Below are 23947 nucleotides of genomic sequence, written 5' to 3' on the forward strand. Positions count from 1 at the left end.
CTCTTCCTTTTGAGTGTATCAGGAGCTACTTTTCTCTCCAAATTCTCTGTGGGCCAAACTCACAATGGGATGGATTACATGAAATTTTAGCTTTACACTGTAGGCTAGTTTACACACACACACACACACACACAAAAACCACAAACACACACTCACACAAACACACGCACACACCTCTCTGTATCCCCCATCTAGACAATCAAGAGGCATTATGAGAGTTCTACCCAGACAAAAAGACTTGAGGTCCAATCAGGGCCAGTGAGGGGTGTGGTCTGGAGAGGGGAGCTGGACTGGGGAAAGTCCCGAGGGTCAGACAAGGAGGCCTGAAGTTGCCCACTCTGGACTTGGGCCAGTTCTGCTACTTCAACAGGCACTGGCCCCTAGCAATGGTCTTTTCCAGCCGTGTTATCCAAACTGGTTTTTAAGTGGCAGTGCAGAATGATGAACCCGGAACTTTGTGCATGGACAAGTGACAGGTCCCTTCCCTACAATGTGACCAAACCTGAAAGCTATTTGACCTATATCCTTCTCTTAGGACACTCTTCCCCTTCCATTCCCCTCTCCCCTCATCTACATTTGCCTATTTTTTACGGGTATCTAAGCTTCCTTCCCAGAGCCTCAGTGTTTCACACTGACCTAGATCTGCCTAAAGTACTGAAATCAAATATACAGAGATACAAGTTTTAACTCTGCTGCTGCACATTCCTGAACAACAAATGGTCACTCTGGCTAAATTTTCCTATTTCTGGCACGATTTGTTACATTTGTAGCCCATCATCAACACCATCATCATCATCATTATTGATAATATCTTAAAAACAGTTCCAATACAGACTCCAATACCCTTCCTACAAAGAGCAGTCTACATGCTCCTCCCCTTTTATCTTCTCAACAACCTTAGGCGGTAGGCTGGAAGCTCACCAAGCATACTTTGGGGTTGGAACTTGGACTTCGAAATAGGCTCTCGCATAAGAAAATTCCAGCTACATAATGCACATTTTCTGGTTATAAAATTTGGGAGCACAGCAGAAAGGAAGGCTCTTAATCCCCAGTGCAAGAATTCTGGAGTCCCTGTTTAAACCAGTCGCCAACGGTATGTGGATATCTCAGAGCTTGGAAAAGTTACTTTTTTGAACTACAACTCCCATCAGCCCCAGCCAGCATGACCACTGGATTGGGCTGATGGGAGTTGTAGTTCAAAAAGCTTACCCGGGTGAATTTTGCATTCAGACCAAGCTGACCATTGACACACCCTTGTTTGTCTATGTTAAGGATATGCGGCCCTCACAGTGTTGGACTCCAATTCTTATCAGCTCCAGTCAGGGATTATGGGAATTGTAGCACGATAACCAGCGGCAATTGGTGGCTCCATGTCAGCGGGGCAGTGGAATCCACTCCAAGTTTTAGTCTGAACTTTGAAGGAGCTGTCAGACTAAAACCCGGAATGGATTCCACTGCTCCACTGACACGGAGCTCCTTGAAAGTTTTGACTAAAACCCGGAGTGCATTCCACTGTCCCACTGGCATGGGGCCACCAGCCACCCGCTGCCCAGAAGGGAATCTCAGGTTGAAAAGAGTGCCCACCCCAATGGTAGAGCTATCAGATGTCATGTCCACACCTCAGCTCTTTTCCCTTCAACAGAGATTCCAACAAGCTGATTTAATACTCAGCACTTCCACAAGTGCACCTTGGACAGCTCCTCGGAAGTTCAGACAAAAACCCTGAGAGGATTCCCCTGCCCCATTGACATGACAGCCACCAATCGCCACTGCCGATAACATCTGGAGGGCCATGGGTTCCCTGTCAGTGGCCTATACTAACATGCCTCTGAGTTATTTTAACCTCCTCTAACCAGAACCACATTGAACGAGAACATACAGGCTGCCTGCCAGACTCCCATGAATGGATAACAAGTTCCACAAACACAAATCAAAGGAGACTCTGATGTTTTCCTTTCAGGCTCACAACATGTTCCCTTCCCATTCTTCCACCTCTAATGGAGAGAAACTTTCAAAGCATTGTTTGGTGCGCAAAGGTTCGAATCCTGGTTGGATTCCTGTATTGCGCAAGGGGTTGGACTTGATGGCCTTACAAGCCCCTTCCAACTCTACTATTCTGTGATTCTATTAATCGACTCCCTCGAAGCCAGAAGGGCCTTCCGGGGTATCTTGACAATGTGCTTTGAGCTCCTTGTAAGTTCGAGGTGGGTTTATTTTTTGATGCTGCTTCCTCTACAGCAGGGGTGGGGAACCTTTTTTGTAGCCCTAGGGCCACACTGTCTTCTAGCCAACTTTGGGAGGGCCACAGGCCAGTGGTGGGTGGGGCTAGAGGCAGGAGTAGGCGGAGCAATTAATGAAAATTTTGCCTATGTACAGTAGGCTAGTTTCTACACATACATACGCCCCTGCCCTTCTCTGTCCTCCATCCACACAAGCAAGAGGCATCATCAGAGTTCCCAAGGACACCTTCCGGGCCAGGCAAAAATACTTGTAGTGTGAAGCAGGGCCAGTGAGGGGTGTGGCCTGGGAAGAGTTCTGAGGGCCGGATGGAGAACCCTGGAGGACCACATTCAGCCCTCAGGTTCCCTACTCCTGGCTTAGAGATATCCTGCCTCTGAAGAGGTTTTATTTGTCTACCATGGCTAATAGCCCCTCACATCCACCATGAATGCACCTAACACTTTTCAGACAGCCATATAAGCTATCACCACTACTTGTGGCACTGAGATCCATAAGTTAATTGTGCAAGTTCAGATTAGAAACTTTGTCTTGCATTCTCTGGATGGGCTGCAGCATTTGTGTTTCAAGGAAACACGTATCAGGGATTTAAAATATGTTGTTTTGCATACTGATGAAGAAGCTGGTCAGTCCCGAGGTTCTCCGTCCCTGGTCTACATAAAGCCAATGGTATGTTCCTTACCACAGACTTGGTTGCAAATAGATACTTGTCCCTGAGTTGGAAGTCTTCCACTTCCTCAAGTAGAATTTCTTTGTTTTCCCTGGTTTGAAAGAAATCGGTGCTGCAAAGGATCGTGGAGGCCCGCGTAGGCTCGTGCCGCTCTATGTAAACTGTACTTGGCTTGTCATACGGTTCAATGCCCCTTGTCAGGAAAAGAAAGAAACAATCCTTCAGATATAGATCCTAAAAGCTCAAAGCACTTCACATCCATTAGCCAAGATTCCACACAACAACCCTTTAAGGCAGGCCACTATAATTATCATCCTCATATTACAGGCCAGCCTTCCCCATACTGGGGGCCTTCCAGATGTGGTTGGACCACAGTCCCTGAGCAATGACCATGAAATCCAATGACATCTGGAGGTTGGCACCAGGTTGATGAAGGCGGTTACAGGTAACGCTAGGAGACAATGCCCACTGTCACTCCATGAATTCATGGCTGAAGCAGCATTTGAACAAGGAGCTTCACAGTTCACAACTAGCTTTCAGGAGGATTGCTTATGAAGAAAGGTCCCCCTAAATCCAGTGTCTGGTTCAGCCAGATGCTTCTAGGAAGCCGAAAAGAAAGGCACAAAGGCAACAGCCCTCCTCTGCTATTGCCCCCCGACAAATAGTGAACAGAAGTAGACTGCCTTTGAACATGGAGGCTCCATTTTACTATCGTGGCTAATAGACGTCGATAGGCCTCTTCTCCTCCACTGAATTTCTCAAATGTGTTTTTAAAGTCACTTAAGATAGTGGCTCTCAATCACCACAGCTTGTGGCAATGAGCTACATAAATTAATTGTGTATCATTTTCATTACACTCTTCTCCTAGAGCAGCCTTTCCCAACTAGTGGGCCACCAGATGTTGTTGGACCACAACTCCCATCAGCCTCAGCCAGCATTGCCAATGGTCAGGAAATATGGGAATTGTGGTCCAACAACATCTGGTGGCCCACTAGTTGGGAAAGGCTGTCCTAGACAGTTTGGCAGAACCTGTAGTGGCCTTTCAAACCCTTCACAGCTCAAAATTTCATATTTTCAAGTTTCTAGCCTTCACACTCAGTAAATGGTCTGGAAACAGCAGATAGTGCAGCATTACAGATGTTTAGACCTCTTCAGTAACAGAGCACCATGGAAGATCAGCATATACTTATATAATAAATACTTCTAAATAAAGTTTCTAGCCCTCACTGATGCAAAGAAAAAAGTCAAAACACACTTTGCCTTGGTTTAAAATTTCAAACCCTCAGAAATGCTAGGAAACATATGAGAACACAATGGCAATGCATCAAAAGTGAAAGCCAAGCAAGGCCATTATTTGCCCTCATCCTGTAGACAAGACTAAGTGCATATGTACAACACTGCAGCATCCAGCCAAAGGTCAATCTAGCCCAGAATTGTGTTTCCAACAGTGGTCATCCAGATGCTTCCAGGAAACTCACAAACCAAGCATCAAGGCAACCACCCTCTCCTCCAGTATGTAAATTAGTAGACCTGAGAGAAACATTTAGAATAATCCTCTCCCAAATGAACCATGCAGGGAACTTTTTTTTATGTGAGGAAACCATAAAAATATGATACACACACCCCGCTTTCAGCCTAGAGTAGTAGTGTCCAAAATTCGACCACCTTGTTCAGAATGATATGTGGATTGGATCCTAATAGGTGGGGAGGGTCCTGTGAAGAAATCCACAACTTACCAGGAAAACGATTTCACGTGTTCATGAATCATTATCCACGTTTGCCCAAAATCATCCGATTTCCAAAGCTGTAAAAACAGAACATGGAGACATATATTGGAATGGATCAGCCAGACCCACATGACTGAGTAATAACTATATCAGGGCAGATTCCAGACTCTGTGCAATAAGTCATTTCCAGCTTCCAGAGATTGATGATCTATCCAATGAACCTCATTGGTCCAAATTATTATCCACTGAATTTATATCCCACCCTTTCTCCCAAAGGAGCTCAAGGTGGCTAACATATCCACCAGAAAACTTTTAAAAAGAAAAAAGAAAAGCATAGCATATTGTTGGAAAACTCTGCAGGGTCTCACAGTAGACAGATGGCATCGCAAACTGGGAATTCACCCTGTTGGAAAAGCTGAAACCTAAATTGCGACTCGCCAGAGGAAAAGACTCTTTTCAGGCAGACTGGTGGCCTTTTATCAGATACTCAGCAACAACAGATACGAGCGGCCAAGTTCCAGCTCCATTTAAACCTCTGTGGATCTCCTGAAATGTCTGTTTATTACAATATAAGGGAAGGAAAGGAGGGAGAGGGCAGCATAAGGAGAGGGTAAAGGTAAAGGGGAAGTTCGACATTCAGTACTTGGGTTTTCCAAATGTAAAATGAAAAAACACAAATTTTAAAAGTTGAAAAGCAGTCTATAAACAGTTAAAAACATTATCTCATCCAGTGATCTCAAGGTTCCCAGGAACAGTCCTCTTCAGGAACCAATTGCCTGGGTAAACAGAAATGTATTCAAATTCCTCCTGAATGTCAGCAATGGCAGACACTCTCACCAGGAAGGGCATGCCACAAACAAGGAGCCACCACTGCAAAGGTCCTGTCACAGGTCAGCACCAAGCAGGCAGCACCCCGTGGTGGCACCACCAACAAGGCCTCACCTGCCAACTGTAGGATCCAAAGTGCTCGATACAATACAAGACTGTAAAGTCCTAAGCACCAAGGACGCAAGTACTGCTGAATTCAGTGAAACCTACATCCAGCCTGTTCCCTGTACTTCTGATGTTCAGGTGTGTGTGTCATTGCTTATAACGTTGAAATGGCACAACCTGCACAAGCTAGGAAAGAAGCAGCTGACTCAAGGAAGCACCAAGGTTTCCAGAAGTACCAAAAAAAGTGAGGAAAATCAGTAAGTGAAGGAGGGACTCCAAAAACAGTGCATGCTCAGTGGCCACAGAATGCTGACTATTGGGAGGGAGCGGGGACAGAAACTGAGTGTCCTAAATAAAGAAGGCATGACTGGCTGATTGAATCGGTGAACAAGAACATTCCACGCTGCAACACTTTGTTGCACGTTCCACCTGTGTAGCTGAACTTGGGGGGGGGGGAACCTACAAACTTACATACTTTGAACCTGCTCACTCACTGCTTATTTACTCCCAAATGTCTAATTTTCAGATGGACATAGGAATGAACAGCTAGGTTGAACTAACCTGAAACTGTTGACAAATTTACAACAGCTCCTGCCGCTCAGCAGTATGAGCCTTAATAATGGGACGTAGAATCATAGAATTGTAAAGTTGGAAGGGGGCCATCAGGCCATGGAATCCAAGTGTGTAGGCAACATGTGGGGAAAGCTCAGTCAAATTTCAAGTGACCCGGATGCAGGACAGGAGAGGAAAGTTTAGTCCGTTGCACAAAACAAGACAAAAAGGAGAACAGGCTCCAGTGGTCACTGATGCAAAACTCTTTATTGAAGAGCTCAAAATTTTAAAAAAGAGTTTTGCATCAGTGAACACTAGAGACTGTTCTCTTTTTTGTAAGCCAAACACCACTTACAACAATAATAAAATACAAAACAAATAATTATAAGCCAAATAAAATGAGAATCGATAGAAATAAAGAGAGACATCCAGCATCAACAATAAAAACAAAGAATAATGAGTAATTCAATATTAGAAGTCCTGAAGTTCTGAAAGGTGAAACAGACAGTGTGGCATGGGCTTCTCAAGGGAAAGTTCCAGAGTCTGGGTACCACCACCAAGTAAGTCCTGTCCCACATACCCACCAGTCAAACCTCAAACAGTAATGGAACGCAGACCAGATACGACCCCGCCCCCCAATGATCTCAAAGCATATAGGTGGGATTGTGCGGGAGCCTGCAGTCCTTTAGATTATGCCCTACTATGCAAAGCGGGCTTAATTAGCATACATTAAAGAGGTCGCAGGATTCAGGGGTTTGCAACGTGGAATTTTCATTTAGTTATTTATTTGCTAAGTAATTTTACCCTGTGTGCAAGTAACAAGCACTGTCATTGCAGGCCCGCAATACCTGATGGAACGCCTCTCCCGATATGAAACTACCCGTACACTGCGTGCAACATCGAAGGCCCTCCTCCGGGTACCGACTCATAAAGAGGCCCGGAGGATGACGACAAGATCTAGGGCCTTCTCAGTGGTGGCCCCCGAACTATGGAATAGTCTCCCTGACGAGGTGCACCTGGTGCCAACTTTGCTCTCTTTTCGGCGCCAGGTTAAAACGTACCTCTTTTCCCAGGCATTTTAATATTTTAATATTTTAATATTCTTAGTATATTTATTACATCTTAGTATACTGGAACAATTATGTAATATGTTTTTAGTCTTTGGAATTTTGTTATGTGTGTGGTATTGATATGTGATTTTATTATATTGTATTTTAAATTTATGCTGTTCACCGCCCAGAGAGCCGTTGGCTGTGGGCGGTATAGAAATTGAATAAAATAAATAATAATAAATAATAATGCTTAGATCATCAGAGTGAACCAATGTAAATGGTAAGGGAGGAATGTCTATATGGAAGAACTTGCCCAACTGGCCTCAACTAGAAGTCGGACATTTAGTGTCACTGGTCCCATACTGTGGAACACTCTTCCAACAGCAGAGATGTGGTAGGCATCCTCGCTTTTGACTTTCTGAAGATCTTTTTTATGCCAACAGACCTTTGCAGCTGTTTAATCAGCCAGACACTTTAATGATTATGTGCATTCCTTTTAATGGTACTTCATGTTTTTCTGTTGCACGCCGCTCTGACACTTTTATAAATAAATGAACAAAGAAAAGGCCCAGGGAAAGATTGCAATAGTTCCTTCTATCCATCTGTTTCTGAGAGCGGGTAGATTTATTTAAGTTTTTGTTAAGAGAGAAGTGTTGCTCTGGCTAACCAAAGAAACCGAGAAAATGTCTCCAAGCTTTTCCCACCTCCACCCTCCAGGGCCTTACCTACTTCTCAAAGATGGTGAAGCAGATATCCAAACACTGGAGGGGTGGCGGGGAGGGGGGGAACCACACAAAATGCTGGCATGTGACCATGCAAGACAAACACTGTTGATCCTGCCAAATATCAGTGTAGCACAGCATGCTGACTGTCTGGCATCCCTCCATCTCCCAGTTCCTGCCTGTTTCAAACACAGGCGTGGGAACAATGCAGAAAAGGCCTGAAGAGGAACAAAGGCAGGCTTCTTGTTGGAAAGTGGAAGGAATCATTGGCTTATTTGCTTACTTCCAACAGGCTTTGACCACAATGAGTTTTGAGAGAGGGTGAGCAGGGCTGTCAAAGCCCTCTATTTCCACGCAAAAAAAACAACCACAAACAACACACAGGATTTGGATAAATTGCTGGACAAGTGAACAATTCACTCTTCCGTGCTTGCAGTCACTCGCGCATTGCAAGAGGCTGCAGCGGCTGTCACACATTTCTGGCTGGAGCTGCATGTCGACCAGAACACATAGCTGCCACAGAAAATAGCAGCCAGGTGTTCCATATGGGAGTGCTCCTGGGCTCTGCACTTTGTATGGAGAGGCAGGTGCCATGGGTGGCCAGGAGAGGGTTGTGGGGGTTTTTTTACCAGCAGCTGGTTCGCCAACTGCAGCCTTATCTAGAAAAGACAGAACTCACTTCAGTGACACATGCATTGGTTACATCAAGCCTAGATTAATGTGCTCTACATGCCCCTAAAGACTATCCAGAAGCTTCACCTGATGCAGAATACAGTGGCAAGAATGTTTGTAGGAGCTAAACACTCCAAACATATTACACCCATTCTGCACAACCTACACGAGCTCCCTATTTTTTTCCCCCACACCCAATGTAAGGTGCTGGTTTTAGCCTTTAAAGCCAAGCTGGGGAACCTGTAGCCTTCCAGATGTTGTGGGACTCCAAGTCCCAGCAACCGCAACGAGCATAGCCAATGGCCAGGGAAGATGGGAACTGTAATCCAGCAACATCTGGAGGGCCACCGGTTCTCCACCTCTACTTTAAAACCCTAAATGGTTTGAGATCAAGCTATATGAAGGAATGCCTACACCCATATGTACATGGCCAAGCCTTAAGATCAGTGATGGAGACCCTCCTCTCTGATGTAGAGCTATTAAGCTAGCGCAGCCTTTCCCAACCTGATGTAGTCCAAACCATCAGGGAAGCAATGTCCATCAACCCCAGCTGGCACCACTGTGCAGCCAGGGCTGATGGGAGTTGTAGTCCAAAGCATCTGGAGGGTACCAGGTTGAGCAAGGCTGGGCTAGCGTGCACCAGGGATAGGAATGTTTTTCTGGTGGCCCCTCATCTGTGGAATATCCTCCCCAGAGAGATGCACATGACCTCCTCTCTAAGCAGTTCTTTTGGAAGAGTCCTAAAACCTTCTATATTCCGGTCTGCTTCAGGGTGATTTTATGGTATGGTGGTATTGTCTACTGCTGCCCTTCTAAACATTAGTTCATGGTTATTTGCTATTTTATTGCTTCAATCAATTTTGCAATCTTACTGCATCGTTTTACTAACTGCTTTGCAAGCTACCTTAAGGGGGTGAACATTCTAAAAGGCAGAAAAATAATCTATTAAATCAATTTAACATGTAATAATAATGGGATGGATTAAAATCACCCTCCAATATATGGGGACCACCATTACCCCTCCCCCCTCCCCTATGCTACAACACAGTGTTATTTCAGGGCCTCTGTGGCAAATAAAAATGGCAGAAAATAGGCACACAGTGGCTATAGGTATGCCAGTGAATGTTGCTTTTCCACCCACCAAAAGGTGCCCTCTCATCCTCTGAAATGGTGAATGAGAAGACACAATTTCCCTCCTCCTCTTTGGTTCAAATCCCCATACATTCTGAGAATAATTAGGAAGTCATGGGAGGTCTCTCATCCCCAGGAAGCTATCTATCTATCTATCTATCTATCTATCTATCTATCTATCTATCTATCTATCTATCTATCTATCTATCTATTTATTTATTTATTTATTATTATGATTATGATTATGATTATGATTATATTTATATCCCATCTGTCCCCCAAACAGCTCAAGATGGCCTACAGGCATGGTTCTCCCCCTCCTGATTTTATCCTCACAACAACCCTGTGAGGTAGGTTAGGCTGAGAGACAGTGACTGGCCCAAGGTCACCCAGTGAGCTTTATGATCAAGCGGGGATTTGAACCCTGGTCTCCCAGGTCCCAGTCTAACACTCTAACCAATCTAACTCTAACCACTCTAATTATTTTATTTTTAAATAGTCCCAGGCTATGGTCTGAAGGCACCTGAGGCCAGCTCCCTGCTGAAGGTAAGCAGGGTTAGGTCTGGTCAGTGCCTGGATGGGAGACCGCCTGGGCTGGGTTTCTATCATGAAAAGAAAGGCGGGGTATAAATGTAATAAATAAAATAATAAATAAATAAAATGTTTTATTTTATTTTAAAAATGTTTTGATTTTGAGATGTTTTAAGATGTTTTTAATGTTTTGTTTTTTATTTGCCGCGCTGGGCTCCTTCTGGGAGGGTGGGATAGAAAATTGATTGACTGATTGATTGATTGATTGATTGATTAAACAAACACCACCACCACACTGGCTCTCTTTAAAGTGATCTTTAACCCCACCTTCCCAATCTCAGAGGCTGGGCCTTCCCAGAATGCCTTTCTGTTTATATGGCAGCCTTCCCCAATCTGGTGCCCTCCAGATGTTGTTGAACACCAGCTCCCATCAGCCAACACTGCCAATGGTCAGGGAATATAGCAAATGCAATCCAAAGCACCTGAAGGAGACAAAATTAGGGCTTTCTGGCCAAAACTCAAAGCACTATGTGTGGCACAAACCTAACACTGCCCATGTCTCAAGACACACCATCCCTACAGTGAAGTATGGTGGTGGCAGCATCATGCTGTGGGGATGCTTCTCATCAGCAGGCACTGGGCATCTTGGAGCAAAATACAGGGAAATACTGCAAGAGAACCTGCTTCAGTCCACTAAAAACTGAAGCTTGGGAGGAAACTCACTTTTCAGCAGGACAATGATCCTAAGCACAAGGCCAAAGCAACACTGGAGTGGCTCAAGAACAAAAAGGTGAATGTCCTCCATGGCCCAGTCAAAGTCCTGATCTCAGTCCCATTGAGAAACTGTGGTGCTATTTGAAAACTGCGGTCCTCAAGCAACGTCCAAACGACTGGGAGCGAATCTGCCAAGAAGAATGGGTCAAAAGCCCTCCGACGCTCTGTGCAAAGCTGGTATATATCTACCCCAAAAGGCTTAAAGCTGTTATTGCCGCGAAAGGTGGCTCTACCAAATATTAACGTGTGGAGGTTGAATACTTATGCAAACAACACGTTTCAGTTTTTTATGTTTCTTACAAACATTGCCAACATAAAGCTAATGTCACCTTACAATAAAATAAAATATCACACAGAACGAAATTACAATGTACCATTTGTAATTCAGTAATATGAATGGTCAAGGGTCTGATTACTTTTGCAAGGCACTGCATCTATTCAGTGGCATCCAGGTACAAAGCTTTTGCTTTGAAGCATTAGTTAAAGAGAAACCGGCCCGAAGCAGGTTACAATCTACACCACATACAGAAAGACAAAGAAATGATGTCCTAGGCACCTGTGATACATAAAAGCTTGTTCCCATCCGCCACTGCCGCCGCCACCATCCCACAAAAAAACCACAAGTGGAGAGCCTTCAGCATGCGCATCCATCTACTCACCTGTTTGTTGGGATGGGTCTTATCAAATCCCAAGACGAGGTTTGGAAGCCGGCTGTGAAGAAGCAAGTCTGCCGCTCTGAATGGAATTGAGAAGCCCTGGATGGTGTTGCAGAAGTCCGTTGTAAGCCAGAGGTACTGAGTGTAGGCATCGACAAAGATATACTGTGGAAGGGAAGGGAGAAAGAGTGGAGGAAAGAGAAAACAAAAATCAATGATCTTTCAGAAATCTGCACACAGATCTCTGAGATCTTCTTCTGAGGCCCTTCTGCAGGTCAGAGGGTGGTGACAACAGAGAGGGCCTTGTCAGTTGTGGCCCCCCCATCTGTGGAATACACTCCCCAGTGAGATCCGCCTGGCATCTTCACGGACACATTTTCCCAGGCTTTTGACAGACTGAGATGATGTTGTCTGTTATCCATATGTTGCCAAAGCTTCCTGCGGCTGCATTGGGGTGTTCTTGTTTTATTGTTTTGTTCCTATGAAATGGAAACGGACTGCCTTCAAGTCAATCCCAACCCCGACTTATGGCAACCCTATGAATAGGGTGTTCATGGTAAGCGGTATTCACAGGGGTTTTCCCATGGCCTCCCTCTGAGGCTAGCCCTCCCCAGCTGGCTAGGGCCTGCTCAGCTTGCCACAGCTGCACAAGCCAGCCCCTTCCTTGTCCGCAACTGCCAGCTGGGGGGCAACCGGGCTCCTTGGGACTATGCTGCTTACCCACGGCTGCACAGGTGGCTGGGCACGTAACCCCCGAGCCACTCCCTGTGGGGTGATCTTTAGCTGGCCCTTGACACCCAGGAGACACGAGCGGGGATTTGAACTCACAGACTCTGGCCTCCCAGCCAGGCTCTACTCCTCACTATTCAGCTATTCATTTTGTTTTCACCAGCTATTCATTTTGTTTTTAACATAGTTGTAAGTCACTTGGAGACCTTTCGGTAACAAGCAACTAACAAGGATTAGTGAATGATGATGGTATTATTAACAATAGAATAGCAGAGTTGGAAGCAGCCTATACGGCCATCAAGTCCAACCTCCCTGCTCAGTGAAGGAATCCAAATTAAAGCATACCCAACAAGTGACTGTCCCTGCCTCTTGAAGGCCTCCAGTGCTGGAGAACCCTAAGGTCATTGGTTCCATTGTCAGACTGCTCTAACAGTTAGGAATTTTTTCGTGATGTTCAGCCAAAATTTGGCTTTCTGTAAGTTGAGCCCATTATTCAGTGTTCTGCACTCTGGGACAATTGAGAAGAGATCCTCATTCTCCTCTGCATGACAACTTTCCTCAAGTACTCGAAGAGTGTTATCATATCTTCCCTCAGCCTACTCTTCTCAAGGCCAAACATGCCCAGTTCTTTCAGTCTCTCCTCATAGGGCTTTGTTTCCAGTCCCCTGATCATCCTTGTTGCCCTCCTCTTAACCTGTTCCAGTTTGTCTGCATCCTTCTTCAAGTGCAGAGACCAGAACTGGACGCAGTACTCAAGATGAGGCCTTACCAGTGCCGAATAGAGGGGAACTAGTATTTCATATGATTTGAAAATTATACTTCTGATAATGCATCCTAAAATAGCATTTGCCTTTTTTTGCAGCCACATCACACTGTTGGCACATGTTCAGCTTGTGATCAACAACAATTCCAAGATGAGGCCTAACGGTGCCGGATAGAGGGGAAAGAATAATATAGTGTAGGATGTGAAAGATGAACATGTGTGCCCATGCACAAACAAAGAGAGAGCCTATTTTTGCTATTTTTTCACCATTTTCTGTAGTCAATATAGCAAATTAGCTTGAAAATTTTTTTTGCAAGACTTTTGCATGGCAGGAATTCAGTCTGTTGCTCCGCCCACTTTGCCTCTGGCCCAGCCCATTTTTGTATCTGGACCAATGAAAATGCTCAGACTGAAAGCTTGTGTAGAAGCTGGAGGCTCCGCCCCTTTCCAGCTACCAGCCAGGCATCTGCTTCCACCTCCTCCCAAGTAGACTCACATGCAGCTAGCCAATTACTCCCGTCTAACTCACCATCTCCTCTTGTAGCTCTGGGGAAGGGGGGGGGAGTCTGAAAAGCCAACCAGAAATCCATGCAGCTGGCATGATAACCTCCAGTCCTGAAGCAGGGAGATCTGGATGAAATGGCTCTTCAGGGTCAATGGTAATGTGACAGTCTCCCCTTGGGGGCCTTGCCTCAGAGGAGATTTCAAGTTCCAGGTCTAGGTAGCTTGAATCTTGACACAGATTCCATACCTCAGTCTAGAACACATGCTATCCATTGATATGGGAGTCTGGCCAAGCCTGACTCACCATTGTTTCGTAAGAATCAATTAAAAGCCCTCTCTGGGACACTTAATATTATTTATTGATTTAGACAATTTATGTCTAACTACAACGGTCTCTAAGCAGTGTACAAGGAATAAAAGCATCTTTTTGCTACCATGCAAAGCCATCCCAATACTGTAGGGCCAATGTGTCCCAAACTTTCGAGATCTTGGGGCACAGTTTTTGTTTTGTCCTTTTCTGGATTAAAAAAAATGGAAGGATGTTTCCCTGTTATGCTCAAAATCAAAACACTGTGGGAACCCCAAAGGATGGCAACACAAGAACGGGCCTTTTCAGTGGTAGCCCCTCGGGTATGGAATGCTCTCCCCAGGGAGGCATGCCTGGCACCTTCTTTATCCATCATTAGGCACCAGGCAAAGACATTCCTTCTCACTCAGGCCTTTGGCCCTTGAGGTGTGCTGTCTTAGTCATTCCTTTTTCTTTGGGTTTTAGGTTTTTATATGGCATGTTTTTAAAATCTGCTCTATATTGTATGCTTCAAATTTCTTTTATACTGTTATGTTTTCAAATCTGTCATAATTCACCTAGAGACTGGTGGATATGAGGCAATGAAGAAATGAAATGAAACGTCGACAACATGCATACGTACATATTCACTCCATCCCCACTGGGCATCCTCTCTGGAACTGCTGGACACACCTGTTAATGCCCCAATGCCCCCCGCTTCTGACCAGTCCAGTCAGGCCTCAGGGACTGGACAGGAATTTACAGTGGTGCTTTTGGGATTCCACCACAACCTGTTAGCTGTAGCATACTTAATCCTTCCCTTAGGACAGGATGCCAGGGGGAGGGCATGGAAATCAATGCTGAACAAGGCCCGCCCTCCTCCAAGGGGCACTGGGCAGTTGGAGGAGATGGGCACAGTGTCTTAATGTCTTCAAGGCTCCCTTGAGCTTTGCTTGCACCCCTGCAAAGCTAGTTTGGAAACCACAACTCCTACAGTACACAATTTTACTGTCTCTGTTTTTAGTAGAAGAATTTTTTAAAAAATGATGGGAGGCTTTTGTTTTCCATTCTGGTTTTTTTTCCCCTCCTCAGTCAGTTTTCTTGATCAAATGTAATTTATAATTCTCAGGAGACAAATCTTCTCCCTCGGCTACACGAACTCATTAATATTAAATAAACAGCTGTTTAGTTACAGCGATTTGTAGTGTCAGGCATCCAGAGGGCCCTTCGAGGCCTGCTCTAAACACATGGAAGAGATGCTGCATTACTCAGACCAAGCCTCACAGAGGTCAGCAAAGAGGGGGGAACTTAAGTGACATGTTCTACACAAATCAACAGGTTTATCTGAGGATGGAACTACACATTACTAAAAAAAAACCTCCCAGCTGCGAGTTTAAAGGCTGCGCAACAACGAAATCCAACACAACAATTGTGCTAGCGGACGCTTATTGTGCAACAGCTGGTTCTTGTTGTGCAATCTGTTGCGCAACAATCTCTGGCAATATACTTGCATTTTCCCTTGTGCAACAACATTCTGCCAGAGCAAGAAGTATGTTGCTAAGTGACTTTACCTTACCGCTACATTGGATACAGCCCAAGCGAAAAGCTTCTTCCTCCGTAACATCTACTTATTAAAGCAGGGGTAGAGAACCCTTTTCAGCCAGGGGGCCACATTCCCTCAGGAGCAACCTTTCAGGGGCCGCATGCCTGTAGTGGGCGAAGCAAGAGGCAGAAAGGGTGGAGCAACCAAGGTGTCTCTTGCCTCTGTGCAAAACCCTAAATTCCAGCCAGGCAAAAGTTAAGAAGTTTCTGGAAACACACACACACACTCACACACACCTCCATCCAGAAAGCAAGAGGCATGATCACCAAGGTTACATTCCAGCCAGGCAAAAGCACCCAAGGGGGACATGGAGCAGGGCCAGTGAAGGATGGAGAAGGGTGCAGCCTGGAGAGAGTCCCAAGAGCCACACACAGAGGCCTGAGGGTCGCATTTGGCTTCGGGACCTGAGGTTCTCTACTCCGATATTAGAGCCTAGTGGTCTATAGGTTGTATTCAACTACAGCAAGTCCTACTCAAAGTAGCCCCAATGAAATGAATGGACCCTAATGGTTTAGAGCAGTCATTCCCAAACTTTTTCCCCCCAAGGATCACTTGAAAACTGCCGATGGTCTTAGCAGACCACTTAAAGGTTTTTCGACCTGCTGTAGGAACTGCAATGCCCTCTGCTAGGAGCTGTATGATTTTCATTTGGGATCTTATTGCTTCTTTTATCTCTCATGTTGCATTTTATCATTTCACATTTGCATTCCATAGAATTCAAACGGTAACACAAGACAAGCATTATTTGATGATGATATGCTGCAAACCACCTGAATGGAGCTCATGGACCACAGTTTGGGAACCTCTGGCTCAGAGTATTGATGTGTTTGAGCGAACTGCCTGTGTTCATCGTGTAAGGGTGTGCTTGAGTGAAACGACATGGCATGTGTGGTGTTCAGCGCTAGTCCTACTCAAGAGTAGACCCACTGAAGTTAACCAGCATGGCTAACTTAAGTTCATCCGTTTCAATGGTTCCACTCTGAGTGGGACTAGGATTGCCTTGAGCTTTCACTGTCCTGCTCTCCCAACTGATTGCCACTGCTTAGGAATTGCTAGCATAATGTCATCAGTTTGTTCTTCTAGACCAGTCTTTCCCAACCTGGTGCCCTCCCATCAGCCCCAGCCAGCACAGTCATTTTTGCACTTGCTTTTGAAGGCTGTGCTGAACATTATGGGGGGGGGGAGAGAGAGAGAGAGAGGAATTCTCTACACAAGAGCTGCAGATTTTACCATTTCCCCCACCCCATGCAATGTCAAGTTCTCCCCATGTAAAATGGCATTTTAAGGAGTGCCTTTACACTCAAGCAGGGCCAACACTACTTAAGGTGTTTCCACAGAAGTGAAAAAACAAATGAAACCCTTTTCGGCAATTTTTCAGCACTACTGGCAAAACTACTGGCTCTCTTGGTTGGTTGTCTTCAGTGACAAAAGCCAGGTCTGTCTGGATGTGGTTCTATTAATTAATTTTTATTTATTTAAAATCTTTTTTTACCTCACCTTTCCAGAGTTTGTGGTCAAGTTGGCTTACAAAACAAAATCTGATCATTGTGGGGGTGGGGGTGGAATAACCATTCAACACTAAAGGAAATTAGCGATCCAGTAGCAAAGTATCGAAAGCAACTGAATCAAAAAATAATTTACTGGTGTTTGGTGACATCAAAAACTGCATCATTGCCCTCTAGTTCCCCTCTATTCGGCACTGGTTAGGCCTCATCTTGAGTACTGCATCCAGTTCTGGCCACCTCACTGTAAGAAGAATGCAGACAAACTTGTACAGGTTCAGAGGAGGGCAATGAGCATGGTCAAGGGATTGGAAACAAGGCCGTGTAAGGAGAGACTAAAGAACTGGCCATGTTTGTGTTCCAAGATTGAACATGGTAAATGTAACATGCGAACAGCCCTTACACGATTCCCAATTAGGTGGGGTCACCCAAGAGACAAGCTCAGAAAGGAGGAAGCAGCAGAAATCAAGGGGGAAATGGCACAATGGGAGAGGGAACATCTGCATTATGTAAGTCTTTTTCAGGAAAAATGTCCACCCTGTCCTAGTTTCAACCCCAAAACTGGACCAGGCAAATATTTAGCACATACTTGAGGAGTCTGAATCCTTTGTTTATCCATTCAAACGTTCTAATTTCTTACCCTTTTATTGTCAGCCGGGCTGTGGTAGAACTGAGCAATCACCGCTTGGCTGGTGTTCCCTGGTCCAAAATTGAATTTCTCCGATATCTTTTTGAATGTTTTCCCATAGTCATATGACACATACACCTAGAAAGGAAATAAGCCAGTGTTACAAATCACACACAAAAAATTGATTTCTCATGCCATCAAACCATCTTTCTGGGGTTCCTACTTTAAAAACAGAGGAGACTTCTTCTTTAAAGGCCACTGGATAGGAAAGGAGCTGCCATTGGGCTTCCACAGTGCAGAGCTATGGCAGCCGCCCCCTCCCCATATCAAGTGGGGGGGGCATGAAGAGACCATCGTTATTATTGCTCATACTAGAGCAGTTGCTCATCTACAGCAAGCAGCAAGGGGAAGGGGACAAGGGGGGGACAGGGAAGTAGGTTTGCAAATCAAGGGATAGTCATCTGCTACAGTACAATATGAATTACTTATTCTGTAATAGTCACTTTTTGGGGGGAGGGGAGGAGCCATAATTCAGTGGTAAGAATTTCTGCCTTGCAAGCAGATGGTTCCAGGTTCAATCCCCAGCATTTCCAGGTAGGGCTGGCAGAGACCCCTGCCCGAAATTCTGGAAAGCCTCTGCCAGTCTGTGTAGACAATACAGGCTTGGGGGGACCAATGGTCTAACTTGATATAAGGCAGCTTCTCACAATCCTAAATATTACTGTTTTTAGTGTTTATACAGAGCCATTAATCCATGACAATTTACAGAATAACATAAGCAAAAAGGATAACTCCTTGGCTTAGCGGAGCTTATCATCTAAATTCCAGCAACAGAGAAGTTGAAGCAAATGTAGCATCTCTGGAACTTTAATATTTGCTATACTGAGCTAATTTATCATAATTACTTTGAAATTTGAAGTTTTCATTTTGTTAAAAACTCCTCTCCATCCTCTTCCAGCTTCAAAACAAAATATGTCATGCATGCTCTCTATTCCTATGGATAGTTCTTATAAAAAGTTCCTCTCCTCATGACTCATTCTAATTCCACATTTTGATGTTCAATGCCTGCCCCAGTGCATCTTGGGATCATATCCCATGATGCAGCAGTGTGCCTGGTTGATGAGGGGAGGTGGGTAGAGGAGGTAGGAGAAGCTCACAGGAGACACTCCTGGTGAAGAAGGAATAGTGGGAATGAACTCAATTTCCCAGGAGGAGTAATATATAATTATAGCTTTTTCTAATAAGCTGTTGATGCTTCCAATGTCATTGCAAACCTCTACGCAGTAACATCATTTTAAAAAGACAATTAGAACCCAGCTTTTTAATTGCCTGTAAAATGAAGCAGCAACTGTTTTATTATTTGTTTGCAGATTTATAAACTGCTTCATAGCAAAAAAAAGTGGTGGACACAAAAAGCGATCAAATCCTTTCTAAAATTGTAGTTAAGATTCCATAAAATGACTTGGTCACACTTCAGGGAAAGCCTTTCTTTAAAAAAAAATGTCTTTGACAGCCGCCTAAATATCAAGACCCTCTTTCATTTATTTGTATTGTGTTTCTTTAACAGAATTTGTATACTGCTTAATTGTAAAAAAAATCTAAGTGGTTTACGTAAAATATACATTAAAATTATCAATAGAAGTCAGAATTTAAAAACAAGTTGACCTAAAATATAAAATTTCAAAATATAAATGAAAGCAGCAGTTGAAAATATATGCTGTAAAATAAAATTATGTATTAAAATACACATCAGCTTTACATATCTGGGTTGGCTTGCCTACTCAAAAAAGTTTTTAGCAGGCACCAAAACCAGTGCAGTATAGAAATTAAGCGCTTGTCTAATTTCAGCTGCTAACTAATTCCAGAGGGCTGGAATGTTTGATGGGGATTATTTTTTTATATACAAACAATAAGCAAAATATATTCTTTTATAAAACTATAAAGGTTTATAATATTTTAATAGTTTAGTAGCCAGCCAGAACCTTTTTCTTTTTAGAGCTGTCTTCCCCGACTGTGCTTTTAAGTATGGTACAGCTTGAACTCCGTAAGATAACACTGTACAGACACTGAACATGCCTATACTCTCCAAGACGTAGGAAGGATTGCATTAACTGAAATAATTAGCTCTTAGCGAAAATGTACTGGTGAAGTGCTGAACATTGCCAAATTGACTAGAACATAATGCAATGCCAATGCAATGCCTATGCACTGCCTATGCAATGCTCATGTAATGCCTATGTAATGCTAATGTGTAGCCCCCTGATTGGGGAAATGCTAATGTCTTTGTCCTGGAATGTATAAAAACCCCAAGCACACAGTGCCATGTGGCAGCTCTCCACCATCATGGGAGACTGACCGTAAGCACTTGACCAATAAAGGCCTAACTTTGCTGCAAGCCTGCATCTTCAATTTCATCTAGGACCCCTGGTCCAACGAATCCCAAAATTCCCTGTCACGTTCATCCATGCTCAGCACGGCTGAGTAGGTCAGAGTTTGATTATCTGCAATATTTTAAAAAATCACACACACACAAACATATATATACTTACTTACATCACTTAACTTGGGGCCCAGAAAGGCTAAGCTATCCCGGGCCAAAGCAACAATCACATTACTCTTCTCTCCAGCCCAGTGCACGACCATCTGGTTGTGTGAATCATTCAGGCTAACCTGGGAAGGGAGAGAGAGAGAGAAAGCAAAAAAAAAATCTCATTAAAAGAAAGCATGATGTGAATTGACACAACACCGAGAAACAAAAGCAGGCAAAGTCGTCCACATAAAAGTTGCATCCTCCTGTCTCCCATCTTGAACAAATGAGACAAAGGAATAGGAGACCCTTTTGTTTATTCTGTTGGGTTATTTAAACTAGTACTGAGCGAAGAAGGATGTCCTTTCACCTTCACAGCCCCATCCATGGGCCACAAAAACTGGGAGAGCACTTTCAGTGACATTTTCAGGGGTGGCTAACCCTAGCAGGGGGTTCTGGACCCAGGAGATCCAAGGCCACCTCTGTCCTGCTTCCAACCTACTCCAAGAATGTCTTGTTTGGGGGCCTCATTTTAGTGAATGCCATTGGAAACCCCACCAGCAGTAGATCTTTGCCCCCAAAGCTTTCCGTGGGGATAGGGGGGTCTCTGGAGCAGATGTGGCCCCCGATGCGCAAGCAGAAAGACACCTCCACCCCATCGTAACCCTCTCCAATAAGCAGATCTGTGGGGGGGGAGGCTTGTTCCATAAAAGATAAAAACCAACACTCAGTGCCCAGTAGCCAACTGGGAGACAGGGAAGTTGATACAAAAACCCGCATGCACCAGCCAGTCATCTGCAATCAGCAGTTGTTGCTTCCAAACACTCTTCAACTGCAGCCCCAAGTAGAGGCATTACAGCAGTCCAGTCTGGAACTGAACCAAGGCATGTGTGACAGCGATGAGGCTGGAATAATGCATAATCTAGCATTTTCCCCACAAGCTTTTTTGTTTCCTGGGATTAAAGGAAACCAGAATGACAGAGCAGAGAAGTAGGCAGACAGAGGTCATCACTCCCACTTCCACAGGCCTCTGGCTCCCATCCACCCCATTCCCACCACTTATTCATCAAGGGTTCTGTATCAAGAGGCAGGGACTGTGTCCCACAAGGCAACTGTGAGGCTGTTTGTTACATCACGTGGAAGGAAAGGCAAAGAGACGGGCACCCTTGAGACAAGGGAATGCAATCTACAAATTCACCTCCCCGGAAGGATCACAGTTTCCAACCTTGCTCTTGCTAGAAGGCCTTCACTTAACGATTTAATTCCCTTTTTGTTAAAACCCGCAGCTGAACCACCTCCGCTCTTCAGAAGTGGTACTGAGCACGGCTCAAGTATCAATGCATGTTAAACACTCCAAACGTCGTGAACGGAATCAAAGTCAAAAACCTCTTTCAAGCAAAAGCTGCGCTGCAGCTCTTGATTGTGAGAACAAGTCCACAGGGGATGCTCTCGCCGCTTTGGGTTACGTCAAGCCAAGCAAAACCTCACCAAGGGCCTTTTGATGCTTGGCCCTGATTGCAAAGCTTTCTGATGAGATCCAGACGAGATGATAACTCAAGTTTTGGTGTAAGTGGAGCTTTTGAGCTCTGAGCCTTACGAGAAATTAAAAAGTGAACACATCACCAGATCTAGGTAGTATACATCTGAGAGCTCCTTTAGAAACTCAAATGAGAAGTGCTGATATCATAACATAAATACATAACTTCTCCCTAAGATCAGCCTCTGTCAGTACCTGAGGGCTAGAAAAATGACCAATCTTATTTATTTATTTATGAGATTTGTTAGACGCCCATCTGGCAGAGGTTAATCTGCTACTCTGGGCGATTTACAACCAAACACAAGTACATTCCATATGAACATAATCAGAATCTAGCACCAATTGTTAAAAAGGGATCCAGGGGCAGGATCACAAGGCAGTATAGTTCCACATAAATCGATGGGAAGCATTTTTACAGATAAAAAGTTATCAAGCTATTATTATTATTATTGTTATTGTTGTTGTTGTTGTTGTTATATCCCGCCCTTCTTCCCAGCAGGAGCCCAGAGTGGCAAACAGAAACGCTAAAAACACTTTAAAACATCATAAAAACAGACCTTAAAATACATTGAGAGCCAGTGTGGCGTAGCGGTTACGGTGTTGGACTATGACCTGGGAGACCAGGGTTCGAATCCCCACATAGCCATGAAGCTCACTGGGTGACCTTGGGCCAGTCACTTGGGCCAAACACTGCCTCTCAGCCTCATGAAAACCCTATTCATAGGGTCGCCATAAGTCGGAATCGACTTGAAGGCAGTACATTTACATTTTCATTTTAAAATACATTAAAACAAAACAACATTAAAAACAAAATCTTTTTGACAAAGTCACTCTCCAAGGACTCCTAAATAATCTTAGCAGTTGGCCAATAAGAGGATGGTCTTATAAATCAGTGACTGATTAAAGACCTGGAAGAAGAGAGTATAAAGAAATTCACAGTCTGACCTATCTTCTCAAGAGCGTCCTAAGTGAAATGTAATTGGTAGCTATTGAAAGGAGGGCCTTTTCAGTGGTGGCACTCCAGTTATGGAATGCCATCCCCAGAGGGGCTCGCCTGGAACCTGCTTAATAATATTTGCAGCACCAGGTGAAGACCTTCCCAATTTTCCAGGCTTTTTAGATCCGTGCACTCTTAACCACTGAATGTTAGGCTTGCTGAATTATTTTAGTGATCCTGTGCACCTTACTAACACAGTTTCACTTCCTGTTGCTGAAATTACCATGCTGCTTTTTCATTGCTTCATTGATTATTATTGTACTTAGAAGCTTTATTCATATAAGCCACCTTGAGAACGCCATTTCTGGGCAGCATACAAATACTGTAAATAAATATATGATAAAACCAAATAAATACTTTCAACCTGCCTTCATAACCCTTTGTTTCCTCTCATGTCTTGCCCTTCAACAGCCAGACTACCAAAGTGAAATCTCAAAAACATACCATTTCATAAGAATGGGAGAACATCAGAAGAGTCCTACTGGATCAGATCAAAAGTCCAATCCAGTCCAGAGTCCACAGTGGGTCCAGATGCCAGGAGGATAAGGTTGACATGCCATGATGGCCTTGTTCTATCTCCACTGTTGGAGGCAGTATGCTTCTGAATACCTGGTCCTAGGAACCACAAGTGGGTCAAGTGCTGTTGTGCTCATTTCAAACTTGTGGGCTTCCCGTGGGCATCTGGTTGGTTAACGGGAGAACAGGGCACTGGCCTAGATGGGCTACTGGCCTGATCCAGCAAGCTATTCTTATGTCTCCAGGAAGCCCACAAGCAGATTATGAAGGAGACAGCTGCCTGCCTCCCTGCTGCTGTTGTTATTCAATGGTATACTGCCCCTGAATCTGAAGGTTCCATATAGCCATTGTGGCTAACAGTTGTCAGTAAACATTTCTTCTTTCTCCATGACCTTATCTAATCCCCTTTGAAAGTCATCTTAGCTATCACCGCCAATCTTATGGTGACAAGATTCTAGAATTTGAATTATGAATTGTGTAAATACTGTACAAACTTCCTTTTGTTCTGAATCTACTGCCAGTCAGTTTCACTGGATGACCAATTCCCTTAACTAGAAAGCCTGGCTCCCCACTGCATCAGCACATGTAGCACAAACCATCACCAATGCACATTTCTGCCTCTCGGCCTGGCCCCTAGCAAGGTTGTTTTAAGGCACAGTAGAAAAGGCAAAAGAACCAGTGTGGTGTAGTGGTTAGA

At 44.4% G+C, this 23947-nt stretch overlaps 1 protein-coding gene across 3 annotated transcripts in view; it reads right to left on the bottom strand.

Annotated features, from left to right (window-relative positions):
* SORL1 (sortilin related receptor 1) overlaps window positions 1–23947 on the bottom strand; it is a 135155-nt gene that overhangs the window by 86520 nt on the left and 24688 nt on the right. For all 3 annotated transcript variants that reach the window (XM_061592616.1, XM_061592617.1, XM_061592615.1), the window contains exons 2-6: window positions 20227–20343; window positions 17686–17811; window positions 11662–11823; window positions 4645–4712; window positions 2921–3101 (exon numbers count right to left, since the gene is read on the bottom strand). In XM_061592616.1, the coding sequence (XP_061448600.1) occupies window positions 2921–3101; window positions 4645–4712; window positions 11662–11823; window positions 17686–17811; window positions 20227–20343 (654 nt within the window). The remainder of the gene's footprint in view (window positions 1–2920; window positions 3102–4644; window positions 4713–11661; window positions 11824–17685; window positions 17812–20226; window positions 20344–23947) is intronic.

Source organism: Rhineura floridana, chromosome 12, assembly GCF_030035675.1.
Source record: "Rhineura floridana isolate rRhiFlo1 chromosome 12, rRhiFlo1.hap2, whole genome shotgun sequence".
Classification (NCBI taxonomy): domain Eukaryota; kingdom Metazoa; phylum Chordata; class Lepidosauria; order Squamata; family Rhineuridae; genus Rhineura; species Rhineura floridana.